At 42.6% G+C, this 27,340-nt stretch overlaps 1 protein-coding gene across 1 annotated transcript in view; it reads right to left on the bottom strand.

Moving 5' to 3' along the window:
• PIK3R1 (phosphoinositide-3-kinase regulatory subunit 1) overlaps positions 1–19,641 on the bottom strand; it is a 60,137-nt gene extending 40,496 nt beyond the window's left edge. The window contains exons 1-2 of the mRNA XM_033164578.1: positions 19,526–19,641; positions 9,688–10,424 (exon numbers count right to left, since the gene is read on the bottom strand). Coding sequence (XP_033020469.1) covers positions 9,688–10,021 — 334 coding nt within the window. The 5' untranslated portion in view covers positions 10,022–10,424; positions 19,526–19,641. The remainder of the gene's footprint in view (positions 1–9,687; positions 10,425–19,525) is intronic.
• Positions 19,642–27,340: the final 7,699 nt, after the last annotated feature.

Raw genomic sequence — 27,340 nt, 5'->3', positions numbered from 1 at the left:
CATTGCTCGCTCACAGTTGAGACCAGGATGCAAGCCCTGCTTCTCTTGAGTATCAGTTTCTCTTTCAACAAAAGACAAAAGCACATGTATGGCGAAAGCTCTGAACTGTAGTAATCAGCACCCTGCTTTCTTACACAAAGGAAGAGCAGTCATTCATTCACTTGGGGAGTTCAATTCTATGTCTCTTGCTGCTGGTCAGCGAAGTCTCTTCTCCCTGCTCCAGCAACAGTTTAATCAGACTGCTAAACCCCTCAGTACTGTTCTTACTACTAACTGTTACAGCAAGGCATGCAAGTAAAAAAAAGAGACCAGTTTTGACTATGGATTACATGAGCCACAGATGCAAGATAATGAGTTGGGCTATGCTGCATTTACAGCGCAGTGCAATTATGACTAAATCTCTGCTTGTAACAGAAAGCAATCGCAGTGGCTCAAACTGTGCCGTTCACCTGCTCACCATTCATCATGAGACATCCTATGATGTTCAGTTTAGCAGGCAAGCAGCTGTGGGAGCTTCTGTACTCACTGCAGCAGTGATTACTTTTGCCTCCAGTGGCTTGCACTTTGAGAAAGCAGCATTGTGGGGTTTGCAGCTGGGAGACTCAGATTCAAGAACTGTCTTAGGGCCCACTCTGGGTTTATCCTGAGAAATGCAGTCACAGCCCCACAGAAAATAGCGAGTGCAGCAGAGGGACTATCAGCAGATCAGCAAGTTGAAGGGGGTCAGTTCCCATCCACCTGCTTATTCTTCTCTGTAAACGCTGCCCCCTGTATTGGGATGATTTGCTGCCTTTGCATTGTGAAGGAAAGCTCACATTGCCATATAATGTCCACCTTGGCTCCTTAAGCCACATTATAACTTCAAGTGAGGCACAGCAAAGTCACATCCCTGTGTAAAACACAGCTAAATTTTACTAAAAATCTCTAAACATCTTAGGCTAATCTAAGCTTGGCTCCTCTTCTATTCCTCATTCCATTTCAATCTAAGATCAGCCATGACTAGCCTCCTAATATTTGTATGTGATACATTCAGTGATGGGGTAGAAATTTTTCCACTACTATATTTTTCCGTGGAAATTATTCCATTTCTAAATGCATATGCCAGAAAATTGATTAGTAACACAATGAAAGGATACTATACTATGCAATACTAGTCAAATTACACAGCTCCTGAACTGTATTGTTTCAAGCGAGTCATTCCTAAACACGCATGCATATACAGTAGTACCTTGGTTCTCAAAGTTAATCTGTTCCGGGAGTCTGTTCGACTCCTGAAACCATTTGAAAACCAAGGTGTGGCTTCTGATTGGATGCAGGAGCTTCCTGCACTCAAGCAGAAGCCGTGTTGGACGTTCAACTTCTGAAAAATGTTCGCAAACCGCAACACTTACTTCCAAGTTTGCGGCATTTGGGAGCCAATTTGTTCGACAACTATGCCATTCGAGAACCAAGGTACCACTGTATAACAAAGCTAAACACACTAATTTCTAAGCATGCTAAAATTGGCCTAACAAGTTTTTGGTCCCTTCGTTCCTTTCCTTAGCCAGTTTCTTGAGTTGTGCGTTAAAATATTTACAAGCATTCTGAGAAGAATAATTTCCCAGTAAAGCTTTGAACGACGCATTTAGTCAACACTAAGGCTGTCGTTCTATTAGCATGTGCTGCTGAGCGTAAGGTCAATGAGACTTATTTCTGAGTAGACATATGCTGCAGTGCAGGTGTGGTTTACTGACTTTTCAGCAATCAACCACATAGTTCAATTCAAATACTTCTTAGGGGAAAAACCTGTGATATGTATGCAACGTATTAAATCCCAATGTTGCACTGTGCTTTTAAAGTTTTGTTTGATAAATAAATGCAAGTCAAACAAACATGCTAACCAACTCCAATCTATTCAGGGCATCAGAAAGTTTGTTGGAAACTCCATTCATTGGATCCGTTCAGACAACAAAAAGGCACAGACAGAAGAGCTCTTGGTCTCTGTTGCAGCTGTGGAATTCCCCTCCCCTTGGAAGCAAGCCAAAAAAACTAAGCATTATTTTTTGGAAGCACTGTAAGACCTTTGTCTGGGCTGGCTTCTGGGGGTCAGGGTTTAGTCAACATAAGTTTTTTTTTAAAAAAATGTGTTTTATTTGATTTTATGTAGTGTTATATAGTGCACTATCTTTGTTATAGGACAAGATGAGAATTTAAAGAATTAGGACACAGCATTTGAATCTTCATGTTTTGAAATAAAAAATTAAAAGCTGGCTGGATTTAATAAAGCAAACCCAACCACTCCTTCAGTACTGTCAATATAATGCCACAAAATGTATAAGCCTGCTAAATACTTAAAAGTGCAACACAAATGCCCTTTTCATTCCAGGGTATTAATATAAGGTAATTCCTCAGATTTCAGCCTTCAGACTGATTTCATGGTAATTCATCATGGACACAAGATTTTAAGCAAGATACACATGCAGAAAGTTTTATGGCCAGCTGCGCTGCAGACATCTGCGTTCTTTCACAAGAAACTGTGTATCTGTAAATGGCATTAAGGAAAGATTTAAGGGGGCATGGTGGTTCAGAATCAATCATTTCTTGGCAAGAAATTAGCAGCTGCAAATGACCACGTTTTGCAAAAAAAAAAAAAAGTCTTCCTTCATAAGCAAACCCCTAGTGAAAGACTGCTAACCTATAGATTGTGTCAGCAATGCGTATCACCACCAATTAAGCATATCCTTCAATTTTGTATTAGAAGTTGGGTGGGATGGGGGTTTGGGGCTGGTATGCAATTGTCTATTTTAACACAAGCAAGTGCCCTAAAGACGACAGGTTTTGGCTTTCTTTTAATTTTAGCAGGAGTTATAATCAGATACACTACAATGTTGGAACCATTAGATACAATATTTAAATAAGATATCTGTCTTGGTTGGGAACACACACAGAAAGACTGGATTCCATTTTATTGCTTTCAATCCATCAATTACTTGTGTTAAATATTTTTGGGACTACGGGTATTTACCAGCAGATGCAGTCAAACAGCAGTTAGAGAAGCTCTGTGGTGTTGAGGGGGGGAGTGGTTTAGCCTTTTAAAAATAAATAAATCAGTTGTTCAAATGTAACACCAAAAATATGCCAAGCAAACAGATAATTCCATCCCTTTTGTGTGTATATTACTTAAGGTTAATAGGTACCTAGAATTCCTTTGATAAATCAGCCATTTAGCCCTTAAAAAAACCTAGTGAACACAAACTTCCTAAACAGGTAGACATTTTATGAGGCATATTGAAATGACAATGCATTTTTCAACAGTACTGATGTAAAAGTTGTTCAGAAAGTGTATTACCATAACAGAGTTCCCCAAACTTGGGTCTCAGTCTGTTTTTGGATTAAAACTCCCATCATCCCTAGCTAGCAGGACCCACCCAACCTGTAGAACAGCCCTCCCATCAGATGTCAAAGAGATGAGTAACTATAGAACCTTTAGGAGTCATCTGAAGGCAACCCTGTACAGTATAGGGAAGCCTTTTAATGTGTGAAGTTTTACTGTCTTTTATGTGTGCTAGAAGCCGCCCAGAGTGGATGGGGCAACCCAGTCTGATGGGCAGGGAAGGGGAGGAGGAGGAGGAGGAGGAGGAGGAAGAGGAAGAAGAAGAAATTGTACTAATTCCTTTCCCTTTTTCCTCCTCATTAGGAATAAAACAGCCATGTACACACACACACACACACACACACACACACACCTCTTCATTCTGGAGTTCAGAATTGTTAGCATGCATACATTAGCCCTCTTTAGGCATTAACAATGTCTAACTATACAGAGCCTGCAGAGTTCAGGAAGTCAGCCCCACGTCCCTCCATCCTGACATTCCTGCTTTTATAGTGTTGAACGGGCTTATTATCCCACTTCAGATCATCCTGCTCAACGTGGGAAGGCGCAGAGTGTAGGGGTGGAGCCCCTTATGCCTCCTACACAGGTATTTAGAACACCTGAATAGAACTATTATCTCCGCGGGCAAACATGTAGATATAGCTCACTCTTTGATTTCCAGCACATGTGCAAGTCCAGGATGTACAAGTCCATGATGGAATACCAACTTCTCAGCTACTTTGCTTGATTGATATTTTAGAGTACAGGGATCAAGATACATATTGAAATGTGGGTTAGGGCAGGATGTTACTTGTAAATGTCACAGGTTTTAAAAGCACCTGCCTTTGCAATATATTTCATGGATATACCAACAATTGCCTCCCACAGAAGTATCTGTACAAATATTGAAGAGACTTCATATATTATTTCACATCTTTGTAAATAATGCAATAAACTTTTGAAACATTTTCTTTCTGGGTCTGAAAAACAGCAGTAGAGATTTTCCCAAGCTGAGATATTGTCACTTATCTTTTCAGAAGCTTTATTTCAGCAGTAAACAACCAACCCCACTTGCTTTGCTGGGGAATCAGTCCAGTAGATTGCAATGCCTCTTACAAATAAAAAGAAACACAAATATGCTGTAGAATAGGATGCTGTTTCACAGCGCTGAACTGTCAATTTTCAATATTTTACTATCCATAAAGGCTCCTGATATTGTTTATTTGTACAAGTAGCCACTCTCCCTTGAGGAAGATGTCCCTAGGGATTATCTGAATTCTTCTGCAGGGTGCTCATAATTGCATTTCCCTCTCTGTGCAATTCCCAACAAAAGACAGAATATACATAGAGAAAGGCCATGCTGTTGAGCTTTGACGAATGTTGTCAAATGGAGAGGTGAAACTCACAAAGATATGTCCCCCCCTTCACTGCTATGTCTCTCCCTCTCCCTCCCCCTCCCCCCAGGTTATTTTTGGAAACTTTTTACCTTTGAAAATATATTTCTAATATTAATTGGTAGGACAACCACCATACCCAAAAGTGATAGTATGTGTGTGTGTGTGTGTGTAAACCAATAAACATCTTAAAGGTTATACAGATAGAAGTGCCCTCCATCTTGCAACCATATGATTATACCAGCACTGATACTCACACAAATGTTAGTGGAGTAGAATAAGCTGGGGTGGGGGTGGGGGGATACTGGAAAGGGAAACATACCTTGGGAGGTATTCAACAAAAATTTGCTGAGAATGGATGCATTGAAATGAACATGGTTAAGTTAGGTCCACTGATTTCAACAGGCCTCCTCTGAGCAAAACCTAGTTGAAGACCATCCGTACTTCTCCAATCACCCCAACTCCCCCTCCCCCCAGTAATGACCAAAGTATAAACAGCACTGTCTACAAAATTTCAAGGGGGTGTTCCTGAATTTCATCCATAAGTTATGGCTATTTGGTTACCAGAGCAGTGTGACAGCCGGTTCCTGTTGGCTAAATCCCTTATGGCTCCAATCTGAAAAGAGAAACCACACTGTGTGGGCGAGTAATGTGGTTTCTTCCAAGACCAGCATCCCTGGAAGAAATGATATTGGTGTTTGACATAACCACATGGTTTCCCCATACCACATGATTCCTCTTTCTAGATATGACAATAACAGAAAGAGTTCTAAACATGGGAAAGCAGTAGACCCATCATCAAGATAATGTTAAATTGGCCCTTACTGTCAAGATGTACTTACACGAGTACATAGAGGTCCTACCCTCAGATAATCACTGGAATTCCCAATAACTAATTTGTATTTTAAAAACGGGAGGGTTAGAAAGAGGAATTTCATTTTTCAGCAGTAAGGCTAACCACTGTTATTATTTTAAAAAAGTGTTTTGTTGCATTGCATCTTAAAGATTAATGTATTTCTTATGTCACATGCTTTTGGTAAGCAAGGTCCACTTCATCAGATGGGTGAAATGTTATCCTAAATTGCTGTATACATGCAAAGGGAAAGGATTGTAAGCAATGAGGTCAAAGGAACATGAAGGGCAAAGTGCAGACTGATATGTTAAAAGCTTAAATGTATGTACACTGGTACCTCGGGCTGCGGACACGATCCGTTCTGGGGTGCCGTTCGCACCCCGAAAAGTCCGCAACCCGAGTGGCGATATTGCGCATGCGCGACCTGTGCAGAAAGCTTCTGCGCATGCGCAAACTGTGCACAGTGCTTCTGCGCGCGCACGGCAAAACATGGAAGTAAACACTTCCGGGTTTGCTGCATTCGTAACCCATGCCGTTCGCAACCTGCAGCGAACGCAACACGAGGTACGACTGTAGAACCATTCACAAAGCAAAACAGTACTGAAGATAACAAAGATCCTGCAATGGGTAAGCCAGTTACTAATTTGTTGGTCATTAGGGTGCTACAAAACCGTTACTTTAACTGCAAAAGGCTGAGACGAAACTGTTGGAAACAATTATTATATGTCTTCCACAACCCCTTAAGAGTTTCTATGTTATGTAGTCTATGTTATGTAGACATACATTAAATTGCTTTGGTTAGCATTATATACATTGAATCCTAGGTTAGCATAGAAAATTAAATTTGAAAAAGAAAACATTTCTGTTGGCTAATTAAAGCTTAGCCTTCCTCAAACATAGTGCACAATTTTCAATCACATCTGTTGATGTCAAGATATGTATGCTCACAAAGACAAAACACTTGTCTGATTACGGAAAGAGAAGCGTTCCAAGTATCAAGTTACTAAGTCTGATAAACAAAAGCAGAAACCCCAAATAAAGCTTGTTTTGTTTATGGGAACACATGTTAAAAATAGTTTGGGGGAAAGGTACCATGGTGAATATATCAGTGAGAAACCACAACAGAGGCCTAATCTGTAAACCATACAACTGTGTTTTCATTTTCAATTTGACTCCAAGTAGTACAGTAAGAAAGATCACTCCTCATGTGCTCCCTCTCCTACTTATAGAGCAATATGAAACAAGTTAAGCCTGGAAAATATAAACTTGACCAAATACAGTCAAGCAAGCTTTACATCAAGTCTCCTTATAGTCAAAATGCACTCTAATGTGCAGAACAATGGTTTATTATCCTGGGAAGGTTCCTGTTGGTTCGCTGCCCACATTCATCTGGACTATATAAAAGATTAACCATTTCATAATCCTGGGAACAGAAATCCCACTTTTAATAATTTACACTGTGGCTCCAGAAGAGGGAAGGGACCAGTGCTGGTATTTAAGCAACAAATATTTTCCCCACACCGTAGGATCCAAAGGCATTTCTTAATACCTAATGTGTAAGGGGAGATTATGTTTTCAACATAAAGCTGTAGGCAGCCATATTGTCACTACTTCATGGAACACTTACACAGTTGTGAATCATTCCCTCTTTTGTTCTAAAACAGCTCTATTAAACATGCATGGTGCTTACATTTGCCATGTGTAAGAAAGACAGCAGATAGTATCATGTTACATGTTTCCACTTTCTCTTCTACTTTGTGGGCATTCTGCACAACAGAACCTCCGAGGGAAATTCATTTATGCACATCCTGCTCCCCAGGCAACGACAAAGGAGATAGATGTACACAGATACATGTAGTCAGAGCCACCTCCTGCAATTCAATTCCACTCCACTTTGTCACATAACATGTGCCACCTTCCCACCAGCAACTACTTTTCTGAATCAAGCTTTAACATTTTACCATTCTGTACTACTTTGGGATTCTGAGGCCGGGCGGGATTCAGGGGTCCATGAAAGGTGAAGATGACAAACACTGTTACTCAACAAACAAAACGATGAAGATTCATGTTACGTGAATTCATTTAAAGTAACAAAAATGATTTCCTAGTAAGTTACTTCTGTTTCTCTCTCTCTCTCTCTCTCTCTCTCTCTCTCACACACACACAGAGAGAGAGAGAGAGAGAGAGAGAGAGCGAGAGAGAGCTTGAAGAGAGAACATGAAGGACTAGAAGTCACCAAGACTAAGTGTTGCATCCAACTGGCATCTCTGTAATGATGGAAGACTCTCTGTTCCATTGGAACCTTCCATCAGGAGAAGATGAGAGCGAGGCAATTTCCAGTGATTCCCATGCCCCCCTGCAAGCACCAAACCATCACCCATGCTGTTCCAGAGGGTCCTCCCAACAATCTGGAGCAGATATGGGGGGCATGGACTGTGGGGTGGTGAAGGAGAGTGAAAACCATCTCCTTCCCAACCTCCTTCTCTTACATGCATATATTTCTTACAAAAAAAAGTTGATTGACCTGGCTTTCAATACCAGTATGCCTCAGAGGACAGCAAAAATACATTTAGGCCCAGTTGAAGACATTTTGCTGTCTGAAGCAAAGGACAAAATGGCATTTCCCTCAAGCAAAAACCAGATGGGCCAGCAGTTGAACCTTACATTGACACTAGTGATAAGATGGCATCTTTTACTACATCTGAGGCAGCAGGCCACATTTGCTGGGGTGGGGGGCAGTGGAAGAACTGGAGAAATCTGGAGGAGCAGCCATGGGCTGCTGCAGCAGCACCTGCCACCTGAGACGCATTGCCTCATTCTGCATGATGGTTGGGCTGGCACCTGTTGCATTTAAAAACCATGGATTTATCTGAATAATGTCGGTGTACATTTTCTTAAGCTACATTAGCAGAATTGGCACATGAATACAAGGCAATAGTAGCAGTGATATTTCATTTCCATTTATAGCCGCAAGTAATAGTTTCAGTGATATGTGTGGTTACTACTATCCAGGTGTTATTGAAATAGTTGTAATTCATGTATGCAGATCATACAAATTGCCAGACTCCCATCAGCCTCAGGCAGTGCAGCCAATAATCTTGAGTGATGGGAATTGCAGTATCTGGAATATCTGGAGGGCACCATGTTGGTGATAGCTGCTCTAAACTGAAATGTTTATTATCTAAGAATTTCCCGGTCCTATGTGTTAGAGCAGGTATGTCCAACAGGTAGGTCTACTGGTAGATCACTGGATGTCTGTGGTAGATCACCAGTAGATCACTGGCTCCCCCCTAAAGACACTCATCAACTTTGGCTCCCCTAAAAAATGCTCAACAACCTTCCCCTACACCCCTAAAAATTGGGTTTTCCTTCTCCCTAAAAAATCTCAACAACTTTGACCTGAACCCTCCAAAGGGGGGTAGATCACTCCCAGTTTTTAACTCTAGGAGTAGATCACGGTCCATTGGGAGTTGGCCTCCCCTGTGTTAGAGCAACAGCTTTTTTTGGGGGGAGGCTACATTCAGGACACCCCTTCCACACTTGTCTTGAAGAGAACCCCTACTTTTTTGCAGAGTATTCTGTAGATTTTCAAGAGCACAGTACTGAAGAGTACTAGCCAGATCTCACCCTAGCTGACTTGACAACATGCCCTGAGACTCAAAAGAGTAAAATGTTACAGAGGAAATTCAGTAGTAATGGAAAATGTATCTTTCAAGAAAACTCGTTTGCTGTTACCAACATGCTAACTGAAGTGCCACAGGGTTCCCTGGAACACAGTCTGAAGGCAAGTATGCTGAAGTACTTCCCAAAACCACTATGGTTTTCGCTATTTTATGGTCATGCTGCACAAGGGCAAGCAAAATGCAAGGAAAGCATGAACTATTTTCTAGTCCAAATAGGAAAATGCAGTTGTTACAAAGAAAAATATGAATAATAATAGTAATAGTAATAATAAAAAGCTACCAGTGTTCTGACCAATTTCAATGACCTACCGTTTGCAGTATCCACTTAATATTCCATAGAATACAGGCTTGGACATTGAACCACAATGATTAGCTGTGGGGGTGGGGGAGCAAGTCACCACTAACCTGGTTGATCATTGTCTGTTCCTACTCTTGCCGGACTTGGTGCCACAGGAAGGGGTCGAACAGGACGAGGCTTTGGAGTTGGGGGACAAATCTTTTTTCTTCCGATATATTCTACGTAAGTTCCTGGGAAGTCCCCCCTTTCTCCAGTAGTTTCGTTGTAACCATTCAGCCAACCAATTTCCTCAGGTTTTTCTTCTTCCCCGTCATTGAATCCAAGGGCAACTAAAGTACCTTTATTCACAGTTAAAATATCTCCCAGGTGCAAGTCAATGTCTTCCTCTCGTTCTTTTTTGTAATCATACAAAGCTCTGTACTGGTATCCTTCTGCACTCATTTTGGCAAAGGTCTTAACATTCAATTATTATGGCGAATAACAGCAACACAGTGCTACTCGGTTTTATTGTATATACAGCGAAAGAAGTTATAAACAGGGGAAGTAACGTGTCAGTTAGAAGGACTGTAACACAAACACATAAGAAGCACCAGAATCTGTGGCTCTACAGCTGAGGCTGTATGTACGTCTTTTACATTTAATCAGTGAAATTTCAGAAGAGTAGACTTTTATCTATGTATAGACTCCCAGCTAGTTCCTTTTCAGGTCAGCTTGGCACTTATGGGCACAATTTTTCAAGGTGAGCTGAAAATTGCTCCTTGCTGCACCTCCTTCAGATGTACTTGCTGGAAAAGGTTCGCTTTTCTTAAACTTTTTGCGTTGGAGTTCTGCACACATACTTCACCTACAGAGGAAGAAAAAAATTCAAACATGAAATTAACACAATTACTCCCATTCTCTAACTATGGTAAGCTCAGGTTCTAGTGGGAAATGTTTCAGAAACAAGTGTGCTGCCACAGAACAAAAAGACCTGACAATACGGACTTCAAACTAGAACTCCAAGAACCCAGAAAAGAATCTATTTGGCACCAAGAGGAAGCTCCTACACGAACACCCCTCTTTTCGTAATATAGATAGGGGGTGAGCACTAACAACTAGTTTCCAGCGCGCTACTTCTTGTAGTACTGCCTCTACTTTGGAAATCAAGTCCAGTCTGGTGGGACAGAACAGGGTGGGGCAACATTGCTTGCCTGGCTTCTCACTGAGGAGGTCACTGCCAGTAACTGAGAGGGGCACGCTGGTGTGGAAATAAGTATAATGTGGGCAGAGAGGTGGGGGCATCAGGTTGAGTGCCCCCACACCATGCCACCCTCCCCACCATCTCGCCTCTCTGTTACCAGCAGCGACCTCTGCATTGGGAAACCAGGTGAACAATGCTTCCTCATTCCAGTCCAGGGGTTGCTAGAATGGATAGTTCAGTTGGCTGGAGCATGGTGCTGATCATGCCAAGGTTGCAGGTTCGATCCCCAAATGGACAGCTGCATATTCCTGCATTGCAAGGAGTTGGACTAGATGATCCTCGGGGTCCCTTCCAACACTATGGTTCTATGGGAAGTCTCCCTAATACCGTAAGTGCTCATCCTTAATGGCTAAGTCACCCCTGCTCTCTGTTTGGCACACTTCCACCACCCCCACCCCCATGCAAATTACTGAATCCCTAGTTTATACATTTTTTATTTTTTATTTTACAGAGGAGCTTCAATATCAGTATGAAACTTTATTTCGGTCACAGGCCAGCATAAGATAAATCATACGGATAAACTGAACACCTAAGACTTAAAACAGGTAAGGGATAATGACTAGCGATTTAAAGGTGATTATATCATACATGCTTAAAAAGACAGAAACGGGGACAGACAGTTAAAAGCGACAATAAGGGGGAGAGCATGAAGGAGCACAGTTCTCTCATTTTAGGCCTAGTTTGTGGCGCAAACTATCCTTCAGCGAATACCCATCATGGCAGCACAGAATCGAGCGACCGAGTATGGACAGAGGAGCTTAAGTTCTAAGACAGGAGAAGGCAGGAAAGGTGCTCTAGGGCTCTTATCTATAAAATATTCCCAGGGGATCAGTGCTCTTCTCCCTACTGGTCTACCTTCTCCAATGCTGAGGGCAAGCATGAGAAAGAGTGAATTAAACTAGGGTGGGTTTAACCCTTGGCATCCTCCCAAACATGCCTTCTTGCTTTGGGGTGGTTCTTTTGAGAAGAAGCATTGCTTGAACACAAATTGGTTTTACACATGAAATCATGTGCTTCCATTTTTTTTTATTTCCGTAGAAACTATACATTTAACAGCAAGGTTACAATTTTTCTATGAAGACTTTAACTTATTCCTTTTATATTTTGATGTGATTTCCCACAGCTTTATGTAACTGTACTGAAGCTGGACCACCTAAGGAGCAGTATTTTGTCAGGCTGGGGGAAGTGGTAAATACTTAAATTAGACCCGGAGCAAGAGACGAGGCTTGAACATTTAAATCATATTGGTGTGATTACGAAGTTAGAAAAGCAATACACTGCTGTAAAATACTATAAATATACACACTAAACACTAGCTTACAGAAACCCAGAACAGTAGGTGACTTATAAAGTTTTTATTATTTCACCTGTTATTCATTCTACAGCTATAGAAAAACCTAAATTCAAATCATAATCTAATTGCTGCATTGCTGTACCAACAAGTGAAAGCATTCACTTAAACAGTGAAAACCTTTTAAAGCAAAGAATAAAATGTCTTCAGGGGGCTATGTAATTCTAGCAGGTGAGACTATTTACAGGATAATATTTTTTTTCATACTGCATTTTAATAGCCACTCTGCCATTTGCTGCAAAGTATAATGAATAACGGTTATGTGAAAATTCTGACTGATGGAGGAATTCTGCCACAGAAATTCTCTGGGGGGAAAACCCTGCTCTATCCCAGTTGCAGTAGAATCACATAACACATTTTTTTATATATATAAAAAATCTGTATTTCATGAACGCATAGTAGAATAGACGTGGTACCCAATCCTACATTTTCAAAGTCACAGAAACCATTTACACCTGACCTAATAATTCTAGGATCAAAACTCCTTCAGTAGAGTTAAGGTTCTTACAAAGTCATTCATGCATCAAAAAGCATGAAAATTATGAGTTAAGGAGACAGTTTTGTCTTCTGCACCAAAGGCAGTACTGTATACATGTTCTATACTGTGACATACTGTGCCTTCATGCATCTGAGCCACACGGGGATCAGCTGCACTAAGGGGGGGGGGTCATTTTCAGTGCCCATCAACTGATGGGCACTGAAAGTGAGCCCTGCTTCGTCCATTAGTGTGGTTCAAATTCCCACTCAGCCATGAAGCTCGCTGGGTGACCTTGGGCCAGTCACCATCTCTCAGCCTAACCCATGGGTTGTTGCGAGGATGAATTGGGGAGGAGAACAATGTATGCCACCTTGATATCCTCTGAAGATAAAGGTGGTATATAAATGTAATAAATAAATGAAAATAAAATTGGATGTTTGGATTCAAACCACAGCTGCAAATAGACATTCTTCATCTTTAAGCAGAGGCTTGACAGCCACCTGTCAGGAATGCTTTGATGGTGTTTCCTGCTTGGCAGGGGGTTGGACTGGATGGCCCTTGTGGTCTCTTCCAACTCGATGATTCTATGATTCTATGATTCTATGATCTGTAGCATGCTTTTAGCAAGCACCTTTGAAGTTATCACCTGATGTCACAATGGGATCACGCAACTGACAAGTGAGCACCTCCTGCACCTGTCAAGGTGACCTGCAGAGGATGGGGGAGGTTTGGAAAAGGTCCCCTGCCCCTGTCCTACATGGTCCTCAAGTTTCTGGATGCTGGAAACCAAAGAGCTTTCCATTATGTCTCCTGAATTTGTTCTTAGGACCTGGCCTTGGTTCATACATCATGGTAAACCATAGTATGAAATAAACTATGGTTTACCATGATTGCTCATATTGCATCTACTCTGCTGCTCCCTTTGCTTAGCACAGAGAAAATAAATGTGAACCAGGGCTTAATTTGTTTCTCTCCAAACAAGCCACAAACAGAAGCCAAGAACAAACCTTGGCTTCTGCTCACAGCTCGTCTGGAGACAAGCAAAGCATGAGTGCTGGTTCACATGTAACATTCAGAAAGCACCCAGCTCAGTAAAGGAAGGAGTGTGGCGAGCATGATTTGTGGTATGCCATGGTTTGTTATTGACCATGGCTTACTGTTCTGTGAAAACAGGGCTACCATAGAAATATGGAAAAATTAGAAACAAGATAGAATCTCACACAAACAAAATATTGAAGCTCAAGATACTGAGATCCAAAATAGTGATGGTACCACTGTTGACCTCTTTCCTCCTACACCCAGCACTTTGCTTCTCTATTTACAAATAACTTCTTACCAAAGATTTCAGTTAAGACAACTGTACTGCTATTATCACCAACTACTCCATTAATAACACTGTTTGGATGATTAGTTGTCTATACCTGATGACTGTATTAGTGAGTCCACAGGAAGAAGAGGAATTATGTGAAGAAGCTTGTAGCACAGATGGCTTCACAAGCAATCGCAATGACACAGATTCAGTAGTCGCATCAGGGGATAAAATATGGGGAAATATTTCTCAATATAACCGACAGTTACTAATGGATGTAAATGTTTACTAAAAGTTATTATCTTTTTCTGTATCTAGACCTGCAATGTGCAGTTATGTATGAATGAAGAAAAATGGAGCACAAAGTGCCATATCTCTGTCTACTGATGACTGGCAAATATATTGTAAGTAATGATAACAGGACCTTTGGTTCTCATGATCTTAAAAACATGGGATTTTACACCATTTTTACTCTTCTATGAGCCATGCTTCATAATATATGGGGGAAAGTGCCTTTTGATCCCCTACGTCTCCAATGCACTGAGTAAATGTTGGTGAAGACTAATCAATAAGGACAACCAATCATCATCCATAAACAGAATTATTTTCATGCATGTTGTCATTTGGCTGTGTGACTGTAAGCCAAGTATAAAAGAGCATTCCTGTGAATATACACAATGTCAAGAAGCAGCTCTGCACAAGTCACCATCTATCAACATAATTAAAAGGTGAAACTAAAGAGGAGAAACAGGCCTCCTACTAGTACAGTCCCTTCCCAAACTCCTACTTTGGTTATGTTAGTTGGGTATACTGACTGCTTTGATTAAACAAGAATTACATTTGAGAGGCAGTAAGCTCTGTTACATGTGCCTATTTTGGGGGGGGGCACCTCTTCTGTCATTCTGTTACACTCCTCACTGCAAAGCTGCCCCTTTGATGATGAAGATGCAACAAGTTATCAACCATCCAAATGGACCATGTAGCTTCTCTACAAAAGCTCTTCTCCCACAATACTCCAGCCCTTCCACTGTACTTAGGAACCCACAAATGAACATGCAGTATCACTGTATGCTAATTTTCTCCACTCTCTGGTATCTGCAAAAAGAACTTGACAAGAAGGGGAAATGATGCATTGAAAGAATTGATATGCTACAAGGGTGCCAGCCCCTGGGGGCTGAGGCACTGTGCCCCCCAATCCTGATGTCGTGCAACATCGCATGCACGACGACAGGATATCGCATCAGGTCCCCTCGATCCTCCAGAGAAGGTGGCGCCTCTAAGTCGTTTGACAAATGCAAAAACTTCTAACAAAGCCCACCACCAAAACTCAGGGGTAAACCACTTAGTAAGAAAAAATATGCATATCAGTATATATATATATTTACTGATTACACTCAGTAATCAGCCTCTAATAGAAAAGACAGAGGATGAGATGGTTGGACAGTGTTCTCAAAGCGACTGGCATGAGTTTGGCCAAACTGCGGTAGGCAGTGGAGGATAGGGGTGCCTGGCGTGCTCTGGTCCATGGGGTCACGAAGAGTCGGACACGACTGAACGACTGAACAACAACAAAATAGAAAAGAAAACCACTTTCTACAGATACAGCATGCAGAATTTTGCACTGCATTGCCAGTGCACCTATGGGACTGTGCTATTGCCCAGGCATCAGGCTGGCCTAGAATGCTGGACTAGATAAGCCTTTGATATGATCCTGCAGGGCTCTTATGTACTGGTGGAAGCTAGCCAAACATCTTATACTGGATTTAGACTCTTGGAGTATAGTGGTGGGGAGGTAAGGTTATGTGCCTCAACACCCCCCCACTAAGGAACTGAACACTTCGGCATTGGCTATGAAAGTCTTCTAATAACTCTAGAACTTTCACAACTATGCCTAGGAACACATCTGGAACTGGAAACAAGGGGGAATGCACCGTAAGTATTAATTAAATTGTTCTACAGTAATTTCTGTGTACGTTGTTTTCGTCACTAATTCTTGCAACAAACAAGCAAGTCCACTTAAACACACCTTGACTTGAGAGTCTGGAACATCGCCAACACTAAACTAAATATATACACAACCTGTGCCAGAAAATTAACACTTCTCCAAATATCTCAAATGCTTTGAAATATTTACTATCACGTTAAGAAATAGTTTCAGTTCCACAAGCGCACAAGTGTGTGAGGAGGCCTACTCACTTTGTTCTCGTTGCCACAACCATTTTGGCACACTGCCAATTAGAGTTCTTCTCTAAACACTGTAAAATATGTCTAGTTTGACCTATTTCTCCCTTCCCCACCAGTAGAGAAAGATAGCACAGCCCCTCCACCCACCCCAACTGACTTGCAGTTAAATCTGAAAAGGGAGGATTGCATTGTAGATACAATACAGCAACAACCCCCTTGAACATCAGGGTTGGCAATGTATCACATGGGAAGCAAATGCCCCAAGTTGCTTTGTTAAGTGCTGAACTTCTTTATACCCATGTACTAATGTATTCCCCAAGCGCAGCAGTTTCATTTTGCCTTTTTGTTATCAGGCAGTGCAAATCTGTATTGGAAATCAGGGCCAAGCAATGGTCTTGCCCAGCAAACCTCTAGATGTTAAGCCTATTCTCCAAGACAGCAAACTGATGGATCTTACTAACACAGCTGCCATGCTCCAATACTTCCACAATACAGAAATACTGCAGTATTTATACTAGCAAGTGATAGGGTACAGATCAGTCTCTGGTTTGCAGTCAGTTTGAGAACAGGAAAGAATCTCTCAGGATAGACTCAACTCTTTCCTTGACCAAGGCATTTTAGTATGAGTTTTCTGCTTCTGAAGTTGTGCTGAAGAGCTGTTTGCTCCGCCTAAGACATCCTTATGACCTTACATATTAAGCAATAACTTTTTAAAAGAACTATTTACTTGTTACATTTATTCTTTGTGCTATTAATTTGTTCCACAAGCCAATCACATTTTAAACATAATTAAAACACTGTCTCCAGCCATTATTGTAAACAGTCCTGTACTAATTATAGGAGCTTTTAAAGAAGTTAGAATGCAATTCTCTGCACATCTATTCAGAAGTAAATTCCATGGAGTGCAATGGGGCTTACTCCCTTATAAGTGATTACAGCATTGCAGGACAATCCCAAGTACTATATGCAAACATTATTATGATCTTTTAAATAAAGTGGAATTGGATTTGCCTGATCAAAAAGCAGAATGCCCATTAAATTTATGTGGTCCAGATTTTACCCTTCTGTAGCTTACAGGTTTTAATTCTGAGGAGTAATGGAATTCTTAGCAGTCCCTCTACCTCAGAACAGTATACTCTGACTGTAGAAGTCATTCCTAGCTCTTCTGGCCAAAATTATTTAACAAACTGTACCTTATACATGCAAAGAATCTGTTCTACTATACAAATTTTTAGACTTTGCATTCATTCCTCAAAAAGCTTCACATTAAGACTACAACTGTGTACTTACTGAAATAGAAGTTTCAATGCACTCAACAGAACTTGCTGCCGAGTAGAGAGGCACAGGATTGCACCTGAGTGCCATAGCCTTAAGTTATAATAGCTCCTCCTGTCGGCACCACAGAGATTTTACTAGGGTGTTGGTTTTTTGCTCCCTTATACATTCAATTAATTTATCTGTATCCAACTAAGTTCTACGCACAGTAGACCTATTGAAATTAAGAAATAAGTTAGTCAAGTTCATTAATTTCAATGGGTTTACTCTGAGTAGAGATTATGTTGGATACAACGCAATGTCTTCATTTTTCACATTATGGGTACCGCACACTGGATTTTTTTCTGTTGATGAATAATAAAAATATAACCCAGCAAGACACATCATGTGAAAATGCAACACCTTGCTTAATTCCTTTTGCAATTCCCTTTGCACTTGTCATCTGAATAGCTAGAAATTTCTCTGCCTATTTAATTGGTTCTATGCATATTATACCCTCTTTTTTCAGTGTGGGCACGTTTTAATCCAATGCTTAGAGGCAAGGATTTGGCAGCAGAAAACACTAGACTTTCCTCTCCCCCTCATGAACTCAAATCCTTCAACCAGCAGTTTGTTCCTCCAGAACCAGACACTTTCCATTTCCAGGAAAGACACAATACACTAGTAAGAGCTATTTTTTCTAAAATGCCATCAGTAAATCCCAAAACAAACACAATGCAGCACTCTCGATAGCACAAGAAGTTCCCTTAACAGCTCATTACACTGAAATGCAGCTTTGGCAACACAAGCTCCATATAATACCAGGGCTATGAATTCAACAAATTGCATCTCTGCTTCACATTGCATCTAATTAAAACCAGTAAGTCTCCCTGTGTATTCAGGATAGGGTAGTAGAGTTTGCTTATTTATTTATAAGAGAAATTAAAGTTTTTCAAAATAGTAAAGACAATACATGTAGAAAAGAGCAAAGTTATGTTGGACAACATTATGCAAATTTGGTACTTATAATATGAATACATTACAGGGGGGGGGGGTAAGCCTTCAGATACATGATTAAAATTCCTATCAGGAAAATGGTGTGAAGCAATTTTCCAGATTAACTTCCGTGGATTGCTCACTTATCCAGAGAATGAGATTTTAGTGTCAATATTTAGCCAGCTTTATTTAGCACCAACCAAGTCTAGCACCTTGTGCTCCACTCTTGCCATTGCACACTGTCTAGACCAAGAAGTGCCATGCACTCTTTTGATTTGCTTCCCCACATAAGCCAGCAGCGGACTTCCTCACGCAGCACAGCCGCTGTGCAAAGTCCGTAAAATAAGCACCGGGGGTGGGGGGGAGGCAGAAAAAGAAAGAAAAAGGAAACGTGTTCTGATTTTGAAATATAAAGTCAGCGAGATGGTTATTCCTTCCGGGTTTTTCAAAAATTCGCCTAACCGCGATGCATGCAGTTCAGCGCAGCTTTTAACTCTGTCGGCCTCCACCAGCACCGGAGGCAAGGCAGGGAATACGAAGTATTTAATCCGGCAATTCCTCCCTTCCTCGCACCCTTCCCAGTTCCCAGACCTTGAGAGTGGAGGGCACCTAGGCTTGTCTGGGGCTGAGGAGCGGGGCTGCCATAAATGCAACCTCCTGCAATCCCGAGCGCCCTTTACCAGAGAAAGCTTTTTTTTTTTCCCCCTCCTTCGCAAGCAAACCAGCAGCGGGGCTGGCGCGGGGATCGGGTCCCGCCGCTGCAAGGACGCCGCTCCGCTACAGTTCAACTTCCCCCAGCCAAGCCAAGCCAGCTGGGCAGGGGAGACGGGAAATGAATGCAAGGCAAGGCAAGGCTTTGCTTGCTTGCTTGCCTGCCTGCCTGCCTGTCACCGGGAGGGGAAGAAGCAGGAGCCGCGCGCAAGAGAGAGACAGCGAAGCCGCCCCCCGTTTTCCCCCCTTCAGGCGGCAGGAGGCCTCGCGCCGCCGAACAGGATGTCTGCAGCGCGCGGCCAAACGGCGCCCCGGCCCCGCCGACGCCGCTGGACTCCCCTCCGCACGCTCGCTAGGCCGGCAGCAGCGAGGCAGGGAAAGGAAGGCGAGGGGACGGCGACACGGGAAGGAAAGGCTCTCACCTTCGGCTGTCACGCACCCTCCCGGGCCCCAGCCGCGCGCCCTGCAGCTTGGGAAGAGAAGCCGAGCGCGCCAAGCCTCCGTCTGCGCCTGCTGCTGCTTCGCCGCCGCCGCCACAGCAGCCCTCGCTCGCCGCCGCGCTGCTTCCTTCGCCTCAACCCCAGCCAGCCAGGCAGCCCGAGCCCAGCGCAGGCTGGCGTCCCACCCAGCTCGCCTCTCGCCCCGCCTCCGCTCCCTCACCCCTGCCAACCCGCGCCGGGCCTGGGGGACCCAAGCGCCGCCTACCCGCCTAGCGAAGCTGCTGCTTCTCGAGCTTGCTCTCGCTCTAGCCGCCGCAGCCGCAGCGGCCGTCGGCTTCCCCTCGGGCTGCTTGGCGGTTCCTCCTCGCCGGGCCGAAAAGGTTCCTCTTGCTGCAGCCGCAGCGCGCCTGGCGCGTAACGCCCCTCTCCGTCCGGGTGGCGGGCCTGAGGAAAAGAACTGGCCACTGACCCGCTGAGGTGACAGTGAACGATATGGAGGGGGAAGGAATTTTAGGGGTGTGTGGAAATCCCCAGCGCGCGCCAAGGGGATCTAAGACCAGCCAGGCGCCTTTTTTTCCGCTCAGACGTTCCTTTACTGCAGAATGGGCGCCTGGCCACACCGAATTCTAGGCTCCGCATCACTCGATTTTTTGCACCCGCAATGGTCTATCGAGCCCCTTGATAAGGCTGTCAGTTTTTTCTCTGGTAGGCTCCTGTGCCTTTCACAACTATCTGCCATTTGCACGCCTCTACAAATGGGTGAGGGGGCTCCAGGTGCTGTTGGGCTTCCATAAGCTTCAGCCAGCATCCTAGGAGCCAACTGGTGGGAGCTGAGGTACCTTCTGCCCACCCAATAAAATATTTGAGGGGGCTATCCCTCACAAAGTTGATGGGCATTGGCATTCAAATGGTGTGCATGTGCCACATCTTGTGACTGGTTATAGAGGACAGGGCTTACCTGCCCCTCCCCCTAATATTTTATTCAAGTTGGCACACACCCCCTCGCCAGCATGGACAATGGTCAGGGGCAGGGCCAGGCGGCAGGATCTGCGAGGGCAGCAGTTCCTGCTTCCAAGGAATGCATCATTGCTGCAGCAACAAAGGCTGTGCAGTACTCCTTGGAGGTTGGATCTGTGTCCTCCTCAGAAGCCACACACACACACACCCGCAAATGCTGCCAGTACAGCAGTCTCTCAGCTGATAGGAGGCACCAGGACAGGCTTTTGGGCTCTACACCCACCTGGCATGATTCAGAGCAGACCCCTTTCCCCACATGATGGCCCTTGATTCTCACTTCAACCATTGATTTGATTCCCACCCTCTTGTTCCCATTGTAGAATTCCTGATGTAGATCTTCACTCACCTCTTCTTCCCTGTGGGATGCCATTTTGTGCTTTGCCTCAGGTGCCAAGATGAATTGGTCAGTGGTAAGCACATGAAAAGAGCCTGGCTGGGATCACCTTGTCAACCATACTTAATAAAAAAAACAAGTTGAAAGAAGTCTTTTTGTATGCAGTTGCAGCGGCAAGAACAGTTATAGCAAAAAGATGGAAAGAGCAAGAAGCGCCAACGGCTACTGAGTGGCAAATCAAACTACAAGAATATGCAGAGATGGCTCTGTTGACAAACAATCTGAGAGGAAATACAAAGCAGAACTTTACTGGCAAATGGGAGGTGTATAAAAAATACGTGTTAAAATACAATAAAAGTATTGTTATCATGCCTGCATTCGAGGAGTGAAGGGAATGAAAACAGCCTGAAGGAAAAGAGATGGGAGCAATGTAATGCCTAAGAATGCATGGTAGAAGGGAGTCAAGGAAGTGTGCGGGGTTGTAAGCATTCACATTTATAGCGGTTTAAGCAAAGGGATTTCTCAGGAAGATGGGGAATTTCCCCCTTTTTTTTCTTTTTTTTTCTCTTTCTTTTTTTTCCATTATTTTTTACTTTTTTTCTTTTTTTCTTTTTTTTTCTTTTTCTTTCTTCTTTTCCTTCTTTTTTCACGGTGTGTATTTAACTTCTTATTTGTTTGCTAGATGGTTGTATAGTATCTGTATATGTATAACAAGTACATTATATTGTGTTCAAAATTGGAAAATAAGACGCATACAAGCAAAATGATTACTGTATGTAACTTTATTCAAGACTGTACTTGTGGTGGAGTTTTCCTTTTTTGGTTGTATCTGTAAAATCTATAATAAAAATTATATTAAAAAAAAAAAAAAGATGTAGATCTTCACTCACCTCTTCTTCCCTGTGGGATGCCATTTTGTGCTTTGCCTCAGGTGCCAAGATGAATTGGTCAGTGGTAAGCACATGAAAAGAGCCCGGCTGAACCAGACCAAAGGTGCAAATAGGCTATAGAGAACCCTGTTCTTATGCTGGCCAACCACATGCCTATGGGAAGCCTGCTGGCAGGACATGAGCAGCAACAGCACTTTCTCCATTCCCAGCAATGGGTATTTAGAGCCATTGTGCCTGCAGTACTTCTGCCATTGCTAGCCTTATTTGTCATGAATTTGTCTAAACCCCAATCTGGCACTCCTGCTGGCAATGACCTCCCCACTGCCGTGCCTTCACTGTAAGCAGCAACAACCCATCTGCCAGGCAACCAGTAGAGCTGTTCCACTCCACCTAGCAAACCACTTCTGCCTCATAGGGAAGTTGCTCCAGCCTCTTAGCCATTTTGCTTCCCCTTTTCTGAGCCTTTTCCAGCTGTACAGTATTGTTTTGGTGTGGCAACCAGAAATGAACACCATATTCTAAGCATGGCCACATCACAGATTTGTTCAATGGCAATATAATATTGGCTGTTTTATTTTGAACCCTTTCCTAATGATCCTTAACAGGGAATTCAACTTTTTCACAGTGGCTTCACACTGGGTCAATATCTTCATGAAGCTGCTCCTTGGCCAGTCACTTCCAGTTCAGAGCCCTTGAGTTGTATATGTGGTTGGGATTATTAGCCCAACATGCATGACACAACGCTTGCTTCCACTGAATCACATTTGCCATTTAAATGCCCATTCCCCCAGTTTGGAGATACCCTTTTGGAGCCTCCCGCAATCTGTTTTTGTTCTTACAGCTCTGTTATCATCAACAAACACAATTACCTCACGGCTTACCCATAACTCCAAATCCTGTATGAACCAATTTAAAAAGCTAATGTTCCAGTCAATCCTTGGGTGGACTTCACTTCTTTTATTGGGAGAACTGTCCGCATTTATTCCTACACTCTGCTTCCAGTACTTCAAACAAGTTACTTTAATCAGGATTATGGGAGTTGGAGTCTTACAACATCTGAAAGGCCTCAGGTGCCATAGCCCTGATCTAAATGCTGACCCCAAGGCTTCAGAAGTCAGCCTAATTGTAAAACAGCTTGTTTAGCACACTTACCCCGCAACTCCCGCTTTGTGCAACATCTCACCCGATGAAGAGTTCTGGAATACTTTTTAGTATTCAAAGCTTGCACACATTTTTGCAATATTTTATCGGCTCCAATAAAGTTATTATTATGCAACTGGATTTGGATTTTTTTTTACCTTAGCCAAGTTTATTTAGAAGTAAACACACACATTCCAGTGCTGCAGGTTGCTCTTTCATCCCTGTTCCTAAGAAAGCTTGAGCTGATAAAACACTGGAGCCCTACTATGATTAAATGAGGACAATCCTAGGTTTTTTTTTTTAAATGTTTTGTGGACTTCAATGGCTCGATGACTAAATAAAACCACACAAGCTCAAATCAGAAAATTCTGATTTCAGAATGTCCTGTGGCTCAGAAAACTATGTAAATAGCAGAGTTCTTTGTAATGCAATGTTCCAAAACAAGAGGTAACACCATTAAAACAACACTTTTCTGAGTGGAAACTCTAAAAGATGCTGTAGAGGAAACATTCTTAGGCCTCCTTTCCACTTTTTTCCTCATCCTTTCCAAACACCAGAATCTCCTCCTCTTCTGGAAGTTTTTCTTAAACCCAATTGAGTGGGTTGTGGATTCCACTCCATGTGTACTGAAAAGAAGTTGCAGTGTCAGTGAAATTGCAGGAGGAATATACAAAATTCAAAGAAAGAACTTTCCATTTGGATCGGGTCCCCTTTGAAAGAACTGGATAAACTGCTTATGTCAGAACTGTAGATTCAATTACACTTGCTGTGGTTGGCAAATTGGCTCAAAACACCTCCCCATCCTTAGTTTAAAGGAGAGTTCAAACAAAAACCCAATGCAAAATGAAATAAATACATGTATTGATGATATGCTTTTTCTGTGCTACAAATCTGCAAAATGTGTATCATGTCTTGAAATAATTAGATATCTCCTGAATAAAAGGGCATTTTTCATTATGACATGTTCATATGTCAGCTGTGTTTGGGTTTCCCTTATGTGATGATGCAATGGGACAATGATGTGTCATGGTTGTGCAGTTGCTTCCTGAAAGCTGTCAGTGCAGCAGACCTCATTGAAAAGGTCTGTCCTGCAAAATCTAAAATGTGTGACAGTACAGTCAGAGAGCTAGCCCACTACCAGATTCAAAATGAGAGATACATGCTTGGACTTGTCAAGAGCATCCAACTGCACTATGAGCTGTTTAGGCTTGCAAAGATAAGGACAGTTAAAAATAAGTTGGAGTAGATGGGAGGTGTTCAGGGTAGCCAGATATTAGCTTAGGCCATAGTATAAAACTGGGGCATTCAGATAACCTATCAGAATATAGTTATTGTAACAGAGGGCTGAGTGAAATACTCGGGCAGACAGGATTAAAGTTCTAAAACCAAGGCTGAGAATTTTTAATGCCTTTGTGAAAGGAAACTGGGAATCAATAGAAATGTTCAAAAGAGTGAGTTCTAATAACCATCCTGGGAGCCATCAAAGAAGATGGATTTAGCACTGAATTTCGTAGAGACTGAAGACAGCTACACTACTGTCATAAAGGTCGGGGAACAAACGTTTGTAATAATCAAGAATATAAAGACATGCAGAAGAGTTTGAGGTGTGTGGACAAATGTGAAGGAATCAGCTTCTAATTGTGTCAAAAGAAATAGCAAGATGAACACCACAATCCTGTGCACACTGACCTCATTGCTGTCAATGAGATATACTTCTGAGTAGACATGAATAGGATCACGCTGTTCAATTGGGACCTCTTCTTTCCTTTAGAATTCAAGTACATTTTGGAAAGAGTAAAAGAATAACCATTCATTTTCTGGTTTTAAGAAAAATTAGTTAATTGACTGGTATTTACAGCTTCCTTGGGTATGCCATTAAGTAACTTCCACATTTGTTGATGTTACTGGCCATGTTGTCATGGTGGATCTTCCTTTTCAGTAAAAAATATTGTCAGTAAGGCAGAGCTTTCCAAACTGTGTGTCGCGACACATTAGTGTGTCAGCTCTGGTGTGTGGGTGTGTCACACGAACGCTCCCCATGCTCCCCCTGGGGCTGGAAAGGGATTGGTTTAACCTCTGGCTTTCTAGTAAAGCTAAATTACTGTGTCGCGAAATGATGCATGTCTAAAAGGTGTGCCACCAACATGAAAAGTTTGGAAAGCTCTGCAGTAAGGTATCTGTAATGAAGAAAATAACAAAGCAGGGTTCTCAGGAAATGTTCGCTATGTCGACCTGGGACTCAGAAGTTTTAGTGATGCGCAGTGTCTCCGAACTTCACCATTCCTTAGCATTTTCCACACTGATAATTAGATATCTGGAACTTTATTTGCAAGCACATAGTAAAATGTGCAACATTATCTGTAATTGTGACATCTGTGTTTATTTCTCAACCTTGTAAAAGTATGACAACACAGATCCTACTGTTTCTAAAATATGAGTAAGGCTTTCACTGCTAACAAAGTCACAGTAAAACATGAACCATATTATCCCATAGATAATTATTGTACTATGCGCTTCCCAGTCATGGAGACAATTGTCTACCATTTAGAGAATATCTGTGACATAAACAGCACTTTTATAAGCATCTACAGATAATCCATTAAAGCAACCATAAAATTTATACTAACAGAACTCCCTTTAGAAGTCACAGTGCCCTTTATGCTGTGTTTATTTCTTCTTTTATGGGGCAGATCAGAGGGCTAAAGTTGGTCACAGAATCACCCTGTACTGGTACCAATTTAATAGGGCTAGTTTTTACTAGGTAAAAGGTAAAGGTAAAGGACCCCTGGACGGTTTAGTCCAGTAAAAGGCGACTATGGGGTTGCAGCGCTCATCTCTCTTTCAGGCCGAGGGAGCCGGTGTTTGTCCACAGACAGCTTTCCAGGTTATGTGGTCAGCATGACTAAACCACTACTGGCATATGGAGGACTGTGACGAGTGCCAGAGTGCATGGAAATGCCGTTAACCTTCCTGCCGCAGCGGTACCTATTTATCTACTTGCACTGGCATGCTTTCAAACTGCTAGGTTGGCAGGAGCTGGGACAGAGCAACGGGAACTCACCCTGTTGCGGGGATTTAAACCACTGACTTACCGATCAGCAAGCCCAAGAGGCTCAGCGGTTTAGACCACAGCGCCATGTGACAGATGGTGCATGAACATGGTCAACTATTCTATTTTTTCTCAGGGTAATTTCCCGTGCCATTTCAATATTGAATTGCCATTTCGCTCTGTGCCGCGTGATTAGTAAATGTGTTAAATATGGCTCATCCCCAAATAGTATCCAGAGAGTTAAAACCTATATAGTAATGGTTCTGCTACAGACCAAAGTCAGAACTGATTCCATAGCTAAAGGTCAAGGGGAAGGTCCAGATGGCTGCCTGCTAAAAGTTATTTTTGTGAGTGTCTTGAAAATTATCCATACTGAATGGAAAGGTTGATGTCCCCCTTTGGTAGCAACTACAGATAAACAAGAATGTACAACGTAGGAATTCTCTGAGGTTGATATCTGGTCTTCCTACCACCCCATGGGTTGTAATAACCTACAAGGGCTACCATCAGTTAGAATGCATGCTAAAGTCTATCCCCAGGCATTCCACATTAGGAAGGAAGGCTTCCCCTCTTCAGGTCCGTTTGTTACATATGCTGCTGCTCCATAACCCTCCCGGTTACAGGGGTGGGTTTTGGTCCTTCAGATTTCAGTGGGACCCTGTGCAAGGTCAAAATTTGGCACGTGCTCCCATGCCTCTTGCCTTTTATTCTGCTCACTGCCCACTACAACAGAACCTTCAATCCACTTCTGCCAGTTAATGACCCCCAGGGCATTTTCTAAGACTCTCATGCAGTTCTACTTATCACAGCTCATGTACTTGGATTTGTGAATGGCATGTATGCCTTGGAAAAACTGTGACACTAATCTTCTCAATGACCCAGAGCTAGCTGACATCTGCACTGTGGCTATGTGTCCTGTGTTACAGAAGATAGTCCTCTATTTGAAGGTGTCCTCTCTCTGAAGGGTTTCCTGGTTCAAGTCCAACTGGTTAAAGTCCATCTTCAAGAGCAGAATGACACGAAGGTTAGCACAGGGGCCTTCAAATAGCCTATCAACAGTTGCACCTAGACAGCAAGCTGAGCGGGCACACAATTCGCCAGGTCACAGCCTTCTGAACTGTAGTAAATATGCATTGTGTTTCTATTTAAATCTCAGTAATTATTTATAAATGTGCATCTACACGTCACGAAGAGTCACGAAGAGTCGGACACGACTGAACGACTGGGGTCTTCGTGACTCTTCGTGGGGTCACGAAGAGTCTTCGTGGGGTCACGAAGAGTCGGACACGACTGAACGACTGAACAACAACATCTACACGTATAAAGCAAAGCAACTTGCAAACTTTATGCAAATTTGTGCCTTTGTA

This window comes from Lacerta agilis, chromosome 11, assembly GCF_009819535.1.
Source record: "Lacerta agilis isolate rLacAgi1 chromosome 11, rLacAgi1.pri, whole genome shotgun sequence".
In the NCBI taxonomy this organism is placed as follows: domain Eukaryota; kingdom Metazoa; phylum Chordata; class Lepidosauria; order Squamata; family Lacertidae; genus Lacerta; species Lacerta agilis.
Note: the sequence above shows the minus strand (reverse complement) of the source record. Positions and strands in the feature narration are given on the sequence as shown.